Source organism: Nipponia nippon, unplaced genomic scaffold (assembly GCF_047370975.1).
Source record: "Nipponia nippon isolate SJK-2023a ecotype South Korea unplaced genomic scaffold, ASM4737097v1 scaffold_3, whole genome shotgun sequence".
Lineage (NCBI taxonomy): Eukaryota > Metazoa > Chordata > Aves > Pelecaniformes > Threskiornithidae > Nipponia > Nipponia nippon.
The window spans coordinates 7,942,984-7,961,159 of record NW_028262347.1 but is presented as its reverse complement, the minus strand read 5'-3'; the positions used below and the strand labels follow the sequence as shown (position 1 = coordinate 7,961,159).

General features: G+C 48.0%; 1 protein-coding gene across 1 annotated transcript; it reads left to right on the top strand.

Moving 5' to 3' along the window:
* The first annotated feature begins 4,007 nt into the window (after positions 1-4,007).
* Positions 4,008-17,359, top strand: PHYH (phytanoyl-CoA 2-hydroxylase). Its single transcript, XM_009467278.2, has 9 exons — positions 4,008-4,264; positions 8,182-8,237; positions 8,790-8,900; positions 9,019-9,184; positions 9,724-9,805; positions 11,569-11,750; positions 13,128-13,277; positions 14,031-14,162; positions 16,311-17,359. Exons 1-9 carry the CDS (start codon positions 4,169-4,171, stop codon positions 16,362-16,364), a joined length of 1,029 nt encoding a protein of 342 aa, XP_009465553.2. The 5' UTR covers positions 4,008-4,168; the 3' UTR covers positions 16,365-17,359.
* Positions 17,360-18,176: the final 817 nt, after the last annotated feature.

Here is an 18,176-nt window from a genome sequence, read left to right as displayed (position 1 = left end):
CATGGCAAATCCAGGAGTGCTTATTCCATAATCTTTTTGGAGGCTGAGGTCTCCAGATCCTTTTTCTTGCCCTTTGTGAAGGCAGCTATGACATTTGTGTTTTTCCAGTCATCAGGAACCTCTCCTGGCACAGAAGAGCAGCTTTGCAGTCCCGTTGGCTCTTACAGATACATCTCACATGCTCCTATGGATGGAAATGCCCAGTTTGCTTCAGTGGTCTCCAACTCAGTCTTCTGCAGCGTGGGTGGGGCTCCATGGCCCCAGACTCCACTGCTTGGTACATGGTGGCCAAGAACAGACCATGCCAGCAAAGCCCAAGGCAGAGAAGACACCGAGTCCCTTGACCTTTTCTATGTCCTTTGTCACTAGGTCCCCCTATTTTGTTCTCCATTGGGTCCACATTTCCCTTTTTGCCTCCCTTTCGCTGCTAATGTGTCTGTAGAAGCCCTTCTTGAGTCTTCTGGTCATGAGAAAGGAACCTATGTGTTGGTGGTGGATTTTGTTGTTCTTGTTATTGTCTCATCTACATCTGTTTTCCCTGGCATCTAAGTTAAAAAAGCTAATTTTGTTGAGTTGAAGCAGCTGCCACTTCCCACCACAGTAAATTAAGCTTTCAGAAGACCTCATCTTTGGAATTACAGTTCCGATCATAATGTGGATTTTAATAGTCAATTGAGATGCTTATTAAATTATAACACTGTGCATTAGGACCGTTCCTGTACTGCTGGAGAAATCTCAATCGTTTAGTTTTTATTAGTTTTGTGATTTAATGAACAGAAAACATTAAAACTAAAAGCCAAATGCAAAACAGCTGTATAAAAATGTTCTATAAAATTCGGGAAACTGACAGAGAGAGCTGTAAAAATACTTTGCAAAGAGACAGCCCCTCTTAAATGCCATTAATTTTAGTAAAAAGAGATGAATGCCACCATCAGTTTTCTTAATGAAGAAAATCTCTCCCTTGTTTCTTTTCCTAGATTCATGAGACTCAGTCTGTACTTTAGTGAAGCTTATTAACAGATTTGGAAATTATTCACTCTGGAATGTTTTGGGTTTGGGTTTGTTTGTTTGTTTTCTTAATAAAAATCAGAGTAAGATGCAAAGGACAGGGATTTTTGTATGTGTCCATGCACTTCTGTTTTTAGAGAGCGTAGCTACAGCACAACCAGCAGTCGTGCCACCGATGTCACTGCGTGGGTCTCGGCGCTGCAGCCCAGAGCGGTGCCGACAACGCCCGAGATCAATCTTTTGTTGTATTAAAGTTTGACGGTGGACTGTATTAACGCGAGGGCACAGATAAAGGGCAGCCACCTCAACCGTCCGCTCCTCCGTGCCCGGGCGGATGAGATGCCCCGAGTCGTTTTGGGGTGTGATATAACAGGGTGCTCCCGTGACATGGGAATGACTCGACAAGTCAGTATTACTGGCTATTATCAAGATTACCAGAGAAGCCGTAAGTAAAAAGGAATAATTGTATTCAATGCACAGAGAGATTAGTTTTTTGAGGCTCTTGTTTAAAAATGCATATATATGTATGTAAGCACGTATTATGCATGTATAAAAGCATTTTAGTTCCTAAACTCGTAAATCAGTACAGCAAAATCACTAACTACATATTCTTTCTGTTTCTTTTTTTTCAGGTATGAAAGACACCTTTGCATAAGATGCTGTCAAACACGTACAGTGGAAGAAATATCTACACTGCAAACAGGTCCGTGTCAGAACTGGCATGTGTAGTAATGTTCAGCTTTATCTTTTCCATGGGGCTGAATTACCTAAATTTTGAAACAGGTGAAGATTTATTGGGGTTCCTGTTTCAGCTTGGGTTGTGAAGGCAATTGCAGCATATATCTGAAATATAAATAGACCTTTCAGGGCACTTATAATTAGGGCTTCAATAATAAAACTGTTACTCTAGTTGCTGTTTTTTTTCTTTCTTTCCCTTCCCCCTCACTTGAATTTGGTTTGAGGGACTTTTATTAACTTTCTGTTTACCTATGACTAAGAGTTTTGCTATAGTTCAGGAGTCAAAGGTCTGATTTTGTTTGCAATGAAGGGCTGGGTGCTGTCACTGCTGCTACCAGTTGTCCTTTCACAATGTCTCTATGCTTGCCTCTGTGACTACACAAGATTGTTTTGAGCGGTTGTTTTCTGGGTTCCTAACCTTGTTTGTCCCACTTTTGTGAACAGCCTGAAGGGAATGACTCCACCGAGCATACGTGGAACCACTGACCGTGAGAGCCATAAACAGGAATGCACCCCAGCCCAGGCAGCTGCCACAAATGGAATATGTAAACTTGCTCTGGAACATCTTTACCTAAATTATTGAGAGTTTTGCCACTGAGTTTTACAGGGAATCAGCTTTTAGGATACAGGTTAAGTTCAGGAGCACGTCCTATCCATGCCTTGGCTTCTGTTTGTCTGGAGCACTAACATGAAGCTTAGTATATTGACAGCTGAGGTTTTGATCCATCAACATGTCATCTCAGATCCCAGCAAAACCTGTTGCAAAATGGAGTTAAGCTTCATAAAGCAGCTGTGATGCAGAGTTTTGGTGCATACCCTGTCATCATGAGACCGCCTGGAGCAACCAGGGGACTTACTCCTGATGGTGCATCTTTGGGAGCAGGGCCTGGCTGGATTGCTCATGCAGAAGGGGTTTATGAACAAACTGGGCAGGTGTGAAGATCTATTTGCATAAATTTTGTTGGCAAAATAATGCAAATTCTTGGCATAACTTCCTTCCAATCCTGATGCTGCTCTCCAGCTTATATTATTACAGCGTTACTGGGTTTGCTGCCCTCAGTTTACCACTCCTCTCTACTCTCTCATCCAGATCCCCAACTTCTCCATCTCCTGGGAGACCACGTGGGAGAGCAGCTTGCAAGGCTGGATCTGGAGCCTTCCTCCCACCTTCATCCTCCTCAGAGCTCTTACTTCTCTCCCTACCTCACTGCTCTGTCCTGGCCAGAGATGAATCTCCTTGGCCCAGGGAAAGGGGAAAGATGAAGGACAGCAAATTCCAGCAGGAGATACCTCACCTTCCTGCAGCATCTGCTTCACGGCGTAGGGGTTGAAGGATGAACTGACTGTCACGCCGATGGCACGAGCTAGTCTGAGCCGTGACACGGGGGCCTGAAGTCCGCTTTGCAGGAGCGGTGAGGCTCTACAGTGCGGTGGCAAAAGAGGACGTGTACAAAGATGACAGAAATCATCTTCTGAGCTGTGCTGCAGGTCTTAGTGATGGGGCCGTTTTCAGTCCCTTAATATTCTTCTCGAATGTGTCCGTTGATGCACTCAGTGTTAATTAAGGCAGACGAGTGTGCTAAGGATGGTGTATATTGAATATGCCACTTTTAAGTATATCCCAGCTTCAGAGGAACACCAAGCCTCTACAGCTTATTTTTTGCACCTCTATTTGCAGCTGCCCATTTTTTATACTTCTTCCCCCTCTCCCTACCGCAGGTTTTCCCCTCTGGGCTTTTTTTTCCTCCTCTCCCACCTCCCCAGGTGCTTCACTGCAACTCTTTTCGCTCCTTCCCCTTTTTTCTTATTCAAAAAGCACCAGGGCTGTCCCAGAAGGCTGGACACCCAGCACAGCACCCAGCCAGGGTGCAGATTTGATGCAGTCTGCGGACATCCCAGATCTCTCTCAGTGCAAATGAGGTACTTGGGAAACATGCTCTGCCACCACGCCGGCCGGGGCAACGGTGGGGCCATAAAAATCTCTCCAAACCGATTCACGGAGGGATGAGGCAAGCTCTGACAGTCTCCTTAGAGATGGGAGATAAAGAAAATATCCGTGCCGGTGTCAGCCATGGTCTGTGCCTGAGAGCGCCAAGCATTGCTCTCTGCACAGGGCTGATGAAATCCGTGCAGCTCACTAACTGCTGGCAGAGAAAAGGAAAAATACGGGAAGGGGGGGGTGACATGCAAAAGCATGCACTGAGCTTTCCCCACGTAGGACCCAGCGGCCGGCAGGCCCTCCCATCTGCAAACCCTGCCAGCCCTTGGCTCCCGGCAGGCTTTCTGCGGCCTTTCTGAGCATGCACGGCTGCTGGCGCATGTGCGGCCGAGGCAAAGGCTGCAGACGCCAACGGGGCCCTGCTCCTCCCCAGCTGTGTTTATAGGGTCAGGCTGGGGACCGAGTGCTCCGGCTTCCCCGGGCATGATGGAGCAGCTCGGGAAGCAGTCAGGGCCGGCGGCTCGGCTGGATGCCATCCTCCGGCACCTCTCCCCGCGACTGGGAGCAGCCTCTGCTCCTGTATCCTTTCTGATGTGGGGTGGGAAGCGGGGGGGAGCGGGACGTTGGCTCCCTTGGGGTCAGGGCTCTGCTTCCCCCGCCCCGGCGAGCTTTGCACATTGCTCCCTGCACCCTGCGTGCTTGTGTGTGCACGGGCACCGAGGAGGGGTTCGGTGGTAGTTTGCCCCGCAAGGACGCCCTGCCCGGGAAGGACGCGTGGGCCATGTCCCAGCCCTGTGCCCTGGTTACGGGGTGGTGACGTGCAGCGGGGCCGTGCTCTGTGCAGCCCCTTGGCGAGCAGGGGTGCACCAGGGCAGCGCTTCCCCTGGTGCTGGTGTTTTGGGGCCAGCACCCATCCTGCCCCAAGCACCTCTTGCTGCCTGGTGCTTTCTCTGAGCTTCAGCCCTGCAACCTGTCAGGCGTGGGGATGTGCGTCTGGTGGGCCAGCGGCCTCTCGGCAGCCCCTCCGGCACATCTCCCCCAGCGCTGAGCGGGGGGGTTACCTGCAGCGAATTTCCCTCCTAGAGATTCGTGGGTTTGGGGGAGATAGATAAACTCTGCAAGGCTCAGCAATTGCACAGCGAGCCTCAGACGTTGTTGAGAGGTACAGACTTGACTGGCAGACCAGCAGCAGGAAAAACATCGAGGTTTGGTTTGTGAGTAGGAAATGAAGTGGAGATGTTGGAGGCTTCCAGTTTTACAATAGATCAGAGAAAGGAAACTGGGGCAGAAAGAAGTTTTCACGTTGGTCTGTCCCACGTTTTCAAAAGTTAAGTGAAGCCTGCCTGCTCATAGCATTTTGAAAGCTGCTGCCATAAATCTTGCTTTAACAAAAAAAAAATTTAAATGCTGCTGATTCTCAGTGAGAGCCGAATGCTGACAAGGTACCTCGGAATTATAATAAATTGGCAACGAGGATGTGATCAAACAGCATGTAGAAGTCTTCAAATATATTAAAAAAATATGAAGATAGATGGATAGTAGTTGACTCAGACTGCCGTAAGACAAAGGTGCAAGTAGCAACACAAAATTGGAAATAAATGCTAAGAAAAGCCCCCTGGTTGTAAGGAGAGAGTAAGTAAGGAGAGGCGCTGCACAAGCAGTTTTGTTTTTAAATCCAGCTACAATGGTCCTGATGCAAAGAGCTTTGGACAAAAATATGACTAAATTGGGCTGGAAGAAGAAAGGCGTGTGGAGAAAGTAAATGACAGAATCTAGTAAGAACAGATTTATTTCAGGTATGTTACCTCAGTGCAGTGGTTTTGCTGTAATCTCTGGCTTGGTGAATTGGGGAGGACAATTTTCCTTCCAGAAAATGCCTCGCCTTTTGTGAAGGGAGAAATGTCTTAATAGAAATGTCTTGATAGAGACAGAAAATGTCAAAACCACCTGGAGCCCGCGGGGTCTCTGCCCTGCCCTGCTGGGGTGCAGATGCATGCACCCACTTCCCTGCTTAGGGAGCCCTGCAGCAGGGGGTAGCTGCCTTCTGCCAGGCTCCCACCTTCCCAGCCCGGAGAAGAGACCATCCCGATCCTCTCTGTTTATTTAAAATTAAACCTGCATAATAGAGAGTTTAATACCATCTTGTACATACCTCGTTTCCTCCTGTAGTTGCTTTTAGGGATCGGTATGTTAGAGATTGGTGTATGATGGTTGTACTGGTTTGGTGGAAGATGAGTCATTTCTGCACAACGGTGGAAAAACTCTACTTTCGCAGAGTCCTCAGGAAGGAGAGGAAGCAGCAAAAGGTGAAATGCAGCAGGTTTTTCTTGGGAGCTTGGTGTAGGAGGTCCCAGAGGGGAGCGCTGCATTGGTAACACCAGCACTTGTCTCCTGACGGGAAGGCAGCTGAGAAAAAGCCACATTCACAAGTGCCTGTGGAAGACCTCCGTTCCTACAGCTGTGAATTCACCTTGGGTGCAGCCTGGTCTGGGACACTGGAAAAAAAACAGCACACCGACTGTAGAAGTGAAGGTTTCATAGAATCACAGAATACCAGGTTGGAAGGGACCTCAAGGATCCTCTGGTCCAGCCTTTCTGGGCAAGGTTTCCTCAAAAGGCAAGCAAACAGGGGGGATTCAGAAAGCAACTGCTCCACTTGAGTGATCTGGGTGTTTGGCTGCTTCTGGTCAAACCCTGATGGTGCTGGCAGAGCAGTGGCTGTCAGGCCAGGACCATCTCACCAGGTGTCTGTGAGATGGTTTGTAAGAGAACTGCACAAGTTTATTGTGCTTGTCTTGGATATGCAGGAGTTTGCACCATCCCTTGAGAGATGGGAGATGCTTTGGAAAAGCTTCTGGGGATCTTGAACCTTGCTGGGCCTGCTTCAGTCTCTGCAAAAGTATTGTATTGCCTGCTTGGTTGGCTACCGTGTCTGTGAATACATTATTCCCAAAAGGGGGTGTGTGGGGAAGGGAGAGGTTTAAATACGCCCCATCTTCACCAAAATGAGCAGCTGGAGGTGGCAGCTCCTTCCCAACCTGGGTGCCTCTTGTTTTCAGTTGTCCAAGCAACCCCAACTTGTCCTATGAGTGTTGAGAGGTGGCAGGAGCAAAACCACTGAGAGGAAGAGGCTCTGCAAAGCCCAGGAGGAAGGTGTTAAAGTGGGGTCCAGCACTTGGTAGACTTGTCTGCTGTCCCCCCATTCTGGGAGGTGGAGCTGTGCTGAGGAGGGCACCACAGCTGGGGTTCAGCCAGCGCCTGTGTCTCCATCAGCTGTCTCTGGACATTTAGTGAAAATGGACCTGAAATGTGGTGTGTGGAGCAGTAGTGCCCTCAGTGGTGGAATCCCTCGCTCTGGGACCTGCTGTGGTGGTTTCCACCCTGTCTCCCCATGTCCTCTCCCTTCCCACTCTCTCCCGTCCAGCTCTCAGCACCTTCTCCTCCCTCTAGCTCAGAATTTTTGCTACACTGCTGTCCATGTGCCATGTTTCTTCCCCCACCTTATGTGACTCTTAACCAGCTAACATTTAAGCTTTCTGGTGTTGGGACCATAGACACAACTGTTGTGATGAAACCTATTTCTTATTCCAGAAGCATGCATGCTTTTCTGGCACATTTAAAAGGTACTGGTGAGCAGTAGAGGAAAGTCTTTGGTTTGCATAAAACCCTGAAGCACAGGGGTCTCCAGACATGCATGTGCAGACCCAGAGATCTGCATGAAAATGTCCTTTTTTTTTTTTTGTCCTTCCCCCTGGGCGATGCTTCAATACCATGCACATAGTTCTTGTGAGGCTTCATTAGCAAGTGGGATTTAATTGCTCTGTGATTGAGAATGCCTCTCTCTGCATAGGAGAACACAACTATGTTTATTTAAACGTGTTGAAATGAGTTGAGATGGAGGACAAGCCCATAGCTCTCCTTTCTTCGTGCTCTCCCTATCAAGTTTGGGAGGGACCTAATCTCTGCAGTAACTGGAGAGAAGGTGAAGGTTTGCACCACCACGTGGGAATGTGAAGTCCCAGGTTCACCCCATATGACTTCTGGCTCCGAATTTGGCGCACTGATGTTAGGAGGGGAGAGATGGAGAAGCATCTCCAGGAGGCAATGCAGGTTTTGAGTAGGTTTGGCTGCTCTCTGGAGCACGCGGAGGGAAATTGGGCAAGCAAACATCTCCACTGAACATCTCATTGAGTGTCTGGATGTTTGGGAGATGAATCAAGGCCTGTGGACTACTCTGGAGTCTCAAGCATTTTGTACTGACTTTTCTATATGCATGGACAAGGCTGTACTATGCTGTTATTTTATACTTCTCTGCCAGATGTGTTACTCCGAAGGTGGGAAGGGTATTTTTAGAAGCAAAATAAACAAGAACATGGATTGAATGTCCAGCACAACACTTATCTTTAAGATGAACTACATTGTAGGATTCAGGACATACGTGTATAGATGTTCTACTCTATTGTGCTTGAGTGTGTATTCCTTAATGTCCATCCCAGATAAGCGTTCCTACTTCAGCCCAAGTTAGTGTTGTTCCTGAACCAGGGAGGTTTCGGTAAGCTGTATCTTCCTTTGTAGGAAGATGTAGAAAAAAAAATAACCTGCGAACTCAATTCTTTTTTCCACCCTACACCCCACATTGTGTAGCCTTTCGTTTTACAAGGGCGTATTCTCCTTTGTTTAACTGTAGTTTAATAAAAAAGCTTAACCATGCATCTTGAAAATGTCTGAGTGGATAATCTGACTGCAGGGACAATTCTCGTGTGCTTCAGTATCTCTGTTGAGAGTAAAGCTGCTGAGGACCGATCCCAGCTTTCCTGCTCGCTTCTCCACTTTGGGAGGGCACAAGGGGGATGCTTTGAATTCTGCCGTGGAAGTAGTGGGTGGCTGTGGGCAGAGATGCTGCACCGCCACGGGCACACCGTGCTGGCTCTGCCAGGGCATGGGAAACACCACCATGGTGGCCATGCAAGCAGGGAGGTTTCTCACCGATTCCCCCCTGCAGCCGCCAATGCCCAGCACGGCACTGTCCTCCTGCCGGCTCTCGCCGACGCTGCTCCCGTTGTCCTGCCCGGCCCTACTAACGTGTTTCTCCTCTGTGTCTCAGCTATACCCTGGACAACGATGTCCTCACCACAGAGCAAAGGCAGTTCTACGAAGACAATGGGTATCTGCTCATTAAGAAGCTCGTTTCTGATGAAGACATTGAGCGCTTCAGGTGCGGGGCACTTGCCTGAGGTGCTGGGGAGCCCTGTGTGCGGCAGCATCCCAAGGGAGCTCTGGGAAGCTGGAGGATGCTGGACTCTCCCAACACAGCTGTTCCCTCTGCTTTGCAGGAAGGAGTTTGTGAGGATCTGTAAAAAAGAGGTGAATCCATCAGGAGCTATGATTATGAAAGACGAGTCCCTGAGATCCCAGTATGGTCAGTCTGAAAAAGTAGTTAATAAAGTGCAAGACTTCCAGGAAGACAAAGAGTTGTTCAGATACTGTACTCTGCCAGAGGTAAAATAAAAAAAAAACCAGCAAAGGGGGATGGTGGTGGAAGAGCCTATATGAATGTATCTATGTTTTAACACCTATGCGAAGCAGCTTTTTTAGGTTCCGCTAAAGCTATATCCTTAATCCCTTAGGGCCCCTGTATCTCACTCCCGTAAGTATATATGTGAGGATGGAATACCAAGCCATCTTTTAGGAGTGTTCTGCATCAACACGGGGTGGATGGTGGTCAGGGCAGAAGACTTAAAGCAGTGCTCCTCTGCTCCTGTGGTGGGTGAGCCAGTCAGGACTGTGAAGCATGACTCTCCTCATCTTTTCAACCCCACGCAGGAGCCTGCTGCCCCATCTTCCATCTCGGTCTCCTACCACCATGCCCGTTTGTGTGCCATGCTGGATCCTGCCTCCGTCCTGCATCCCTCCATCCCCACCCCCTCCTCCTGTACCCTAGCCTCAGCCAGACATCCAGGTCCCAGCGCTTCCTCAGCAATCTTTCCTCTTGTCTTTCATGTTTCTAATGTTTTTTTCTAATGTTTTCTTCTCTGTAGGTACTCAAATATGTTGAGTGCTTCACAGGGCCAAACATCATGGCAATGCACACCATGCTGATAAATAAACTCCCAGATTCTGGTAAGGAAAACTTGGATAAGAGGAAAACAGAGAAATTGTTGTGTGTATGCTGTCTGTCTATCTGGCCAAAATTGAACTTAGTGTTTTAGAAAAGCTGTTTGAAAAAAATGAGACAAATTAAAATCAAATAACTTTGCAAATTTACGAGGCCGCTTTGGTAATAGTTTGTTTGCTTTTAACCTTGGTTTAATGAGATAACATTTTTTGTCTTTCAATGTTCAGTGGATGTTTGTTTGCTAAAGATGGTGTTGTCTTGGCTGCACCACTCGCGTGTTCAAAGTGGGCAAGTGAGCTCCCTGTTCAGCCAGCTCCCAGGGTTTAAAACATCATATGCTTTTTAAGCTCCACTTTTCAAATGTGTTGAAAACTAGGGCTTCTGTGGACCTCGGTAAAAGGCAATAAATACAGAGATCATCCTTTGCTTGGAGTTTATACGCTCCTGACCCCACTGTTGCACGCTCAGGGCTTTGATATGGAGATACTTGAATAGGTGCCAAAAGAAGGATTTTGAAGCCTGGCTTTGGCTCCTGCTGCTGGAAATTGAGATCATAATTTATACAAGGGTGCTGGGCAGGGAGAGAGGAAGAGAACCGGACACTCACCATATTACAGTTTTTCAAAGTAGCTTTGACTCTGCATAGTTGTTTCTGTTTAGTGAAGTTGAGGCCAAGCTATGTTTCTCATTCTCAGGTGTGCAGCTTCTGAGCAGACACAGCACATTGAGTTATTAAAATACTGAGTTTGTTCAAGTCATCTCCACTTGTCATCTTAAATACTCCACAGAAAGATGTGTCGTTTTGGTTTGGAGGTTCAACAGGAGAGCATACATTTCTAAAGTAAAAACAAAACAATAATGGACAAGAAATGGGAAGCTGCTCCATATTTGCAAGGTCTCCATTCAATATCTTTGAGGAGTACTTTAGGAGAGGTGCAGATCTCAGGAGAGTTTTCAAGACTGTCCAAAACCTAAATAATACAGCAAATGAGGCAAGTGGAAACATCCTAACTGTATCTATCTGAGGAGCAAACTCAATGGCAAAATAAATACGTAAATAATATATAAAAGGCTGTTTTGATGTGGATGATACGTTTCCATTTCCATAGTGGGAAAAGAAGTAACAAATAAAACTTCAGAAATGTTTATTTTTTGTTTAGACTTCATGGAAAAAAACGTCTAGGGCAAAGGCTAATAGGCTGGGTAGACTGGGAAGGCTGCAGCCTGTAAATTGAGGTTTTTTTCTTTTTTTTAAAGAAGGCGAAATAAACGTGTTGGGTGCAGCACAGACAGAGTTGATTCTGCTTGCGACACAGCGATAGATCAAGTGACTATAGACAGCATGGCTGTTTGAAAGTCTTTGTACTGGGAGAGGTTTGTGCAACACTGTGCTTGTTAAAGTTCACGAAACTAGAGAGCAGCCAAAGTGAATGGTGAGAACTTGGCAGGGGGTTGGTGGTGGTGAAGGCCAGCAAAGGAGTCTTCTGAGGGTTTGCACAGCCAGGCAGCCTCCTGGCATTCACTGTGTCCCCATGGCATTGCTGGCCCGAGAGCCACCACTGTGCTCTTGGTCCGTCGTGGGAAGGGGTATAAGCTAACCCATTGGGCCCGAGTCTGTGGTGGGCTGGAGCAGACACTGAGTACACAAAGCCTCTCCAGTGGCAAGCAGCAGCTTCTTAGGACATCTTACAATGAGTGCAATGGTTTAATGGGAAGGAAAAGGCTGTGTGAAGTTTGATAAGTTGAAGGTTTTGAACCTGTGTTGCAGATATACAGACTTTTCTCCACCCCATGCATCAGGACTTGCACTACTTCCCCTTCCGGCCTGCGGACCTCATCGTGTGCTCCTGGACCGCCATGGAGAGGGCCGACCAGGACAACGGCTGCCTGGTTGTGCTGCCGGGGACGCACAAGGAGCCCCTAAAGCCTCACGGCTATCCCAAGTGGGAGGTAGAGCAGCACGGGAGGCTTGGGAAGGGCGTGCGTGAAGGGACCACATTTTGGCTGGGGAGAGCTCACTGTGGAGGGGTGATGCACAGGTCAAAGCTGAGGTTTCAGTGATGGTTTTTCTGTTTATGCAAACTGTCGTGGTTTAACCCCAGCTGGCAACTAAGCACCACGCAGCCGCTCGCTCACTCCCCCTCAGTGGGATCGAGGAGAGAATCAGAAGAGTAAAAGTGAGAAAACTCGTGGGTTGAGATAAAGACAATTTGATAGGTAAAGCAAAAGCCATGCACGCAAGCAAAGCAAGGAATTCATTCACTGCTTCCCATCGCAGGCAGGTGTTCAGCCATCCCCAGGAAAGCAGGGCTCCATCACACGTAACGGTTACTTGGGAAGACAAACGCCATCACTCTGAATGTCCCCCCCTTCCTTCTTCTTCCCCCAGCTTTATATACTGAGCATGACATCACACGGTATGGGATATCCCTTTGGTCAGCTGGGGTCAGCTGTCCCAGCTGTGTCCCCTCCCAGCTTCTTGTGCACCCCCAGCCTCCTCGCTGGTGGGGTGGGGTGAGAAGCAGAAAAGGCCTTGACTCTGTGTAAGCACTGCCCAACAATAACGAAAACACCCCTGTGTTATCAGCACTGTTTCCAGCAGAAATCCGAAACGTAGCCCCATACTAGCTATTATGAAGAAAATTAACTCTACCCCAGCCAAAACCAGCACAGCAAACACTGACTTGTTGCGTTGGGAGAGAGTTGCTTGGTTGGCCTCACTCCATGTAACCCAAGTAGATTTGCCTCTGTTCCCACCTTCACCTAGAAATCGTCCAGCACGTCATGGCATAACGGCATAAACACATGCAACCGCCTCCCACTGCCCTTGCCAAGTCTGAGGACTCTTTCTCCTCCTGTGAATTTGTTCCTGTCTGGTGAGCATGTGTTCTGTCCCAAAGAGGAGAAATTGGATAGTAAACAGCGGGATGCAATTAAATATCAAGCGGTATCTTGCTCTTAAGAACGGCTGTTTCCTGACCTGGCCTGGCATTGGTGATGGTTGCACTGGGAGCACAAGGCTGGACCCCAGCAGTGGCATCAGGCCACACTTGTGAGATTCCCCAGTGCTCTTCTTTGCTCTCTCCAGCTGAGAAATGTTCTTAATTGTCTGAATCCAGCTTCAGAAAATACAAAAAGTATTATTTTGCTATACCTCAGTCTTGAAGTAGGAAGACTTGTAGGCAAGTGGGCAGGCTCTTAGTTGGGCATACCGAATACACTGCCCGAGGAAAGCAGATCAGTAGCTGTCCCTGCTGTCCTTCGCACTGAGAATCAGCACTTGCTCTAATTTTAACCAAGTGATTTCACCTCAGCCTTTTTTTCTAGGGTAAAGTCAACAAACTTTTCCATGGGCTGCTTGATGAGGATGAGAAGAGTCCCAGGGTTCACCTTGTCATGGAGAAGGGAGACACAGTGTTCTTCCATCCCTTGCTCATTCATGGCTCTGGAATAAACAAGACATCAGGTTTCCGAAAGGTAGGAAACCATCTGTTGATGGAATTCCTTCCTTCTGTAATCCTGAAAGCAGAGAGGGCATCAGGTACTGACAATCTTATCTGCTGGCTCTTTCCTGGCTACTGGAGCAATAGTCCTGTTTCAGTATCCTGCAGAAACACAAGAGCTTCCTCATACTGTGCCAAATCCCAACATTTGTCTGCCTTTGGGGTAAATCAGTGAGTATTCCTGGAGCTCTCTGAGCCAGGTTATGGTCCAGCACCCTTTGACATCTGGCATGATCTTGCTTGCAGCTGGCATAGCTCGTGTAATGAGAGAACAGCTTTTTCTGGTGGGGCATTTCTATTTATTTCCTCTAGACTCTGCTTAAGCAAGACCTGATTACAAAATAAGTGGGCTGATGTGACCGTCTGGGTGCAGAAAGTAAGAACCATTACTGAACACACAGGTCTGCTCCAACCCTGACTTTCCCTATTCCCACTCTAGTTGCTGATACTCTGAGATCAAGTAGTACAGTTCATGCTGGGGGAGTGTTTGGGAGAGGAGGGAAGGAAGAAGAGCACATCAGCAGGCAAAGACTATTTCTCTAGCAAGAGTATTTCTCCAACGGGACACTCTCAGGAGAGCAGGAGTGCTCAAAAAGGAGGAAGGAATTTGCTGACGTGATCTGTAAGGATGGGGTGGGGTGTCCATGATCTGGGATGCAGGAGGTTTGTTTCCACCAGTCATTTGTAAACGACGTGGTAGTGAGCGATGCCCTATTTCCCCACGCAGAGTATAAGCTGTCACTTTGCCAGCTCAGAGTGCTACTACATTGACGTCAAGAACACGACCCAAGAGCACCTGGAGAAAGAATTGCTAGAAATGGTTCACAACAAGTACAACGCGACTTCCGTGGAACTCAGGGTAAGACTTGGCTATGGGCCCTTTGTCACAATCCAGCACAGTTCCCTTTCCTAAGTCTCTCGTGTGACAGATTTGTGCTTTTTGCTACGCCCAGTTTGGCAGATCAAGCTGTGCCAAGGAGAGGTCCTTGGCAGAATAGAAGACCTGATGTTCAGAGGATGACCAGCAGGCTTTTTTGGGGCCTTTTTGCTCATAAGGCTGCTTCTTACTATGCCAGAGTAGTGGCCTTGCTCTCTGGGCAGCCCCTTCACATCCCTTGAGCTCTAGAAGTTCCTCCTCCAGCTCTGCTTGTCAGAATGGGTTTTGTGAGCACGCCTTGATCCCGTCCAGTGCCGGCGGAGCTGGTGGGGATTAGATCAGCGCTTCGTTATACGACTGCGACTGATGTTGTAGCATAAGCGAGGAGGAGCCACAGCCTCTGCTGTCCCGAAGGCTCAGCTCTGAGGCTGCTCACACCGTTCACGGGGGTTGAGACTTCGCCCCGCTGGGTAGCCCACTGGGAAGGGCTAACGTGGCAAGGCAGGAATAGGGTGAAGTCTATGCAAGCTTTGCCCTTCACTGCATCTCCTGGTTCACGGCTTGTTGTGGGGAGTGTGTCTGAACCAGAGCTCTTTGCAGTTACGTTTGGACTGCACGATGTAAATAGGAAGATGTGGTCATCTCTTGCCCTGAATTCGCAAGTATAAGAAGGTGCAATAAATTCAGTGTTCGTCCACAGTTTGTATGTCCACAGTTTTTACAGCTTCCCCTCCTAATGGCAAGTGGTTTTTCCTTTTAAAACAAGTAGCCACATCTGACTGCAATAGTAGACTGAATTTTTTTGGTTAAATGTGATACCACGTCAATTGTTTAGACTTGAGGCTACCGCAGGTATGTCAGCAATGATATACATCTGCCACAAGAAAAAAAAAAGGGGGTAATGGACTCTTGCTGAATAACTGAAACCATTGTGTAAAATAGAAAGCAAATCTAAATTCATCAGGGATTCAGCCACTGAAAGAAAAATAAACCTTCTTACTGGGCTGGAAATATTCTGAGTTTCTTAATCCGCAGCAGTTCCCAAACATGTACACAGCCAGTATCACGGCAGTAAAGTCTAGATGTAATAGGCGGCAATTTTCTTTTAAAATTTACATATTTTACAGGTACTACAATATCTAAGGCTTTCTGGAGGAGAGAATCTTCTTTTTCACCTTTGGGATTTTTGTTTTGTTTTGTGTTTCCCCTCAGGGTGCCTGGGTATGGTGGGGCGTCCCAGCTGTGTTTTGCAAGCCTGTCTGCAAAATTACAGCATGCTTGGCTTTCAATTCCTGGAGTTATTTAGGTGCACAGGGAAATCCGAAGTGATGTGTAGTGAGGCTCTCTCCTTCTCGTGAGTGGAAATGAGTGTGTGCCCATACAAGCCTGGGATGAGTCTGTGTGTTTTCATGTAGCTTTAAGCTTTTTTTAACCAGAGTTGGAGTTTTCTCCCAGAGGAGTGCCCAGCTCTTATATTGCACCTTCACAAGACTGATGGTCAGAACTAAGTAATCCTCACACAGGGAAACGGAGGTAGGAGCTTGCCCAAGGCTTGCCTCCGTGAAGCAAACAGCGGTGCTCTTCTCTGCTTTACGGTCCGCAGCGGTGCCTGCCCAGCGCCTGATTTCTGGCTAAGGCCTTGCATTCCTGTCCGTTGTTTCCTGCTGGTTTCTGCTGCACGAGGAGTATCACTTGCTCATGGGCAGCAGTCTGCGAGGTGTAGTCAGTTGGTGAGCTTTTTTGATCACCCAAAGGCTCACAAGGCAGGCACTGTGTGCACAGGCATGCAAGGGCGACTTCTGCAAGGGTAATGTTCTCCGTGCTGCTCATGTTTCCTCTTCTGCCACCTTCCAGAATTGACCCGTGGGCATTTTGCAGTCCGTGTCACACCTGCAAACAACCTGGCTCCTGGGGGGGGGGGAAGTTGCACCTCTTTGTTAGTCAGGGCTGCACTTTGGTTCTTGATATTTAGGATTTGAAAGGATATTTAGTAAGTGTTCTGGTATGTTTTCGTGGGTAAGTAGCTAAGCTGAGAATGCACTATCTATTTCCATCTCTGTAAAGTGGAATCCTGGTCACTGTTTTTGCTGGCCCTTAAGGATTTTCCTTTGTCTCATTTTTGTTTTGAAGGATATTTGGAACTTCCGAGCACGGCTTGTGCAAGGGGAAAGAATTAACCTGTAGTGCAACCTCTGAAGAGCAGGATGGAAACCACGTGCCTGAGAATGAGCTTCTCTGATCGGAGAGTGCAGACTCGGCCTCGGCAGGCAGAATTGTGTGTGCTTTGCTGGCCTCTGTATGGGTAACTTAGCCAAATGCTGCATTGCAAAATCATTTTATGCTAATACGAGATAATTGCACTGAGGTTGAACAGTTGATGTACGTCAAAGAAAACCTAACCTAGAAAAACAGAGATTTGCTGTGGTTATCTTAGACAATTGAAGAATGAAGGTCTTGAAAGAACACCTTGATTTTCTTGATGTTTTCATTCTTGTTTTTTTAGAAGTTTCTCACATGATGTGCCTTTGGAACGACGCTACACTAACATAAGATTTTATGCAAGAATTTATGCAAGGGTATGTTTTTTAACATTTCCAACCTCCTTTTCTATGCAAAAGAAATGAATCAAAGTTTCACGCAAGCCCTTAGTATGAGCTCACATGGGAAGTCACTAGTACAGCTGATGGAGATGAGGATATTGGTACCAGCAGAATCGATGGTGTAAGGAACTGGATAAAGGGGAAGCAGCAACCACTCACATAAAAATGTGATTGATGGGCTGGAACATAACTGCTAGTAGAGTTCCTCAAACGTGACCTGGGGTGGCATCGTATCTTACCGAGCAGAGCTGGCACAAGTGAAATATGTGGCTGACAGGGTTGGGAGCTACGGGGCCAGCAAACCAGCCTCCTGCTGCCCTTGCACAACCGATCCGAGGCTGTGTGAAACGCGGGAGTCCTCCTTTGAGTCTGGTGGGTCTGGGAGAAGGTGGCTTTTTGGTGCTGCCAGGTCGGGGAGGCGGTTGGATGCTCCTCAGGATGCGCTGGTGGCAGGGTGGAGTGTCGTGCACTGAAATGATCCTCTCGCCTTTCACAATGTTTTTCTTTGCTTTCTGAAGGATTCTTTTGCTTTCAGAATCTATTTTTTTTAAATACAGATTAAATCAGAGCAAAACTGTGTTCGAGGGCTGTGTTGTATTATTTCGGCCGCTCAGAAATTCTGGCGGCGTGTGCGTCGTTGAACACCCCAGTGCAAAACAGCAACCCTCAGCTCTTTTCCATTCTCCCCTTCCACCCGAAGAAGGTGCCAAAACAGCACCAAAGGCTGCACTGATGGGCTCTTGTGGCTCCTTCTGCTCTGTTATCTTGCGGCTCGGGAGGCCACTCAGGTGAGACAGGCGATCGGGTACAGCCCCGTTCTCAACCCACCAGGCTCAACGGTGGACTGCCTAGACAAGCGGCTGCAAGTCAAAGCTGTGGCAGTCATTTCATACGCGACAACGTAATGCAGAGGAGGGGTTTGTGCTTCTTCCTTTTCCTGCAGCGTCTATGGGTTTTCTTGTTTGTTTGTACGCTTTTTACATGAGGCAAGGTTTGAGCACAGTTATTGCGTTGGTCCTAAACCCTTGGTGGTGGGGTGAGGTGTCTGGGCTGTGGTTCCCACCTGGAGACAGACACATCCTCTCGGTAGCTTCTGGTTTGACCACATCACCAAGAAGTCTGACGAGGGGGAGACGTTAGGACAGACCCCCAGCCCTGCTCTCTGGGTGATTTTGAGTATCCTGGTTCCTGCACCTCTTCCCATGCCCTCTATATAACCCTGGCACTGATCCCGCTCTTGGGGAGACGTCCCATGATGCCTCTCCAGGCTTGGACCTTCTCAGCCTGGTCTTTGCTGTCTGCATGTGCCCGGCCGAATGATTTCCAGTGAGTTGGAGGCTCCTCTGTTGACTTTGCTGAGCTCTGTCTCACAGCCCAGCTGGTGCTCTCCTTGGGA

Bases quoted from the DNA above. Each gene is read 5' to 3' on its own strand.
- PHYH (XM_009467278.2), top strand. From the start codon at position 4,169: ATGATGGAGCAGCTCGGGAAGCAGTCAGGGCCGGCGGCTCGGCTGGAT. The intron at 9,185-9,723 runs GTAAAATAAAAA...TCTTCTCTGTAG, and splicing joins GATACTGTACTCTGCCAGAG to GTACTCAAATATGTTGAGTG. The intron at 13,278-14,030 runs GTAGGAAACCAT...TTCCCCACGCAG, and splicing joins AGACATCAGGTTTCCGAAAG to AGTATAAGCTGTCACTTTGC.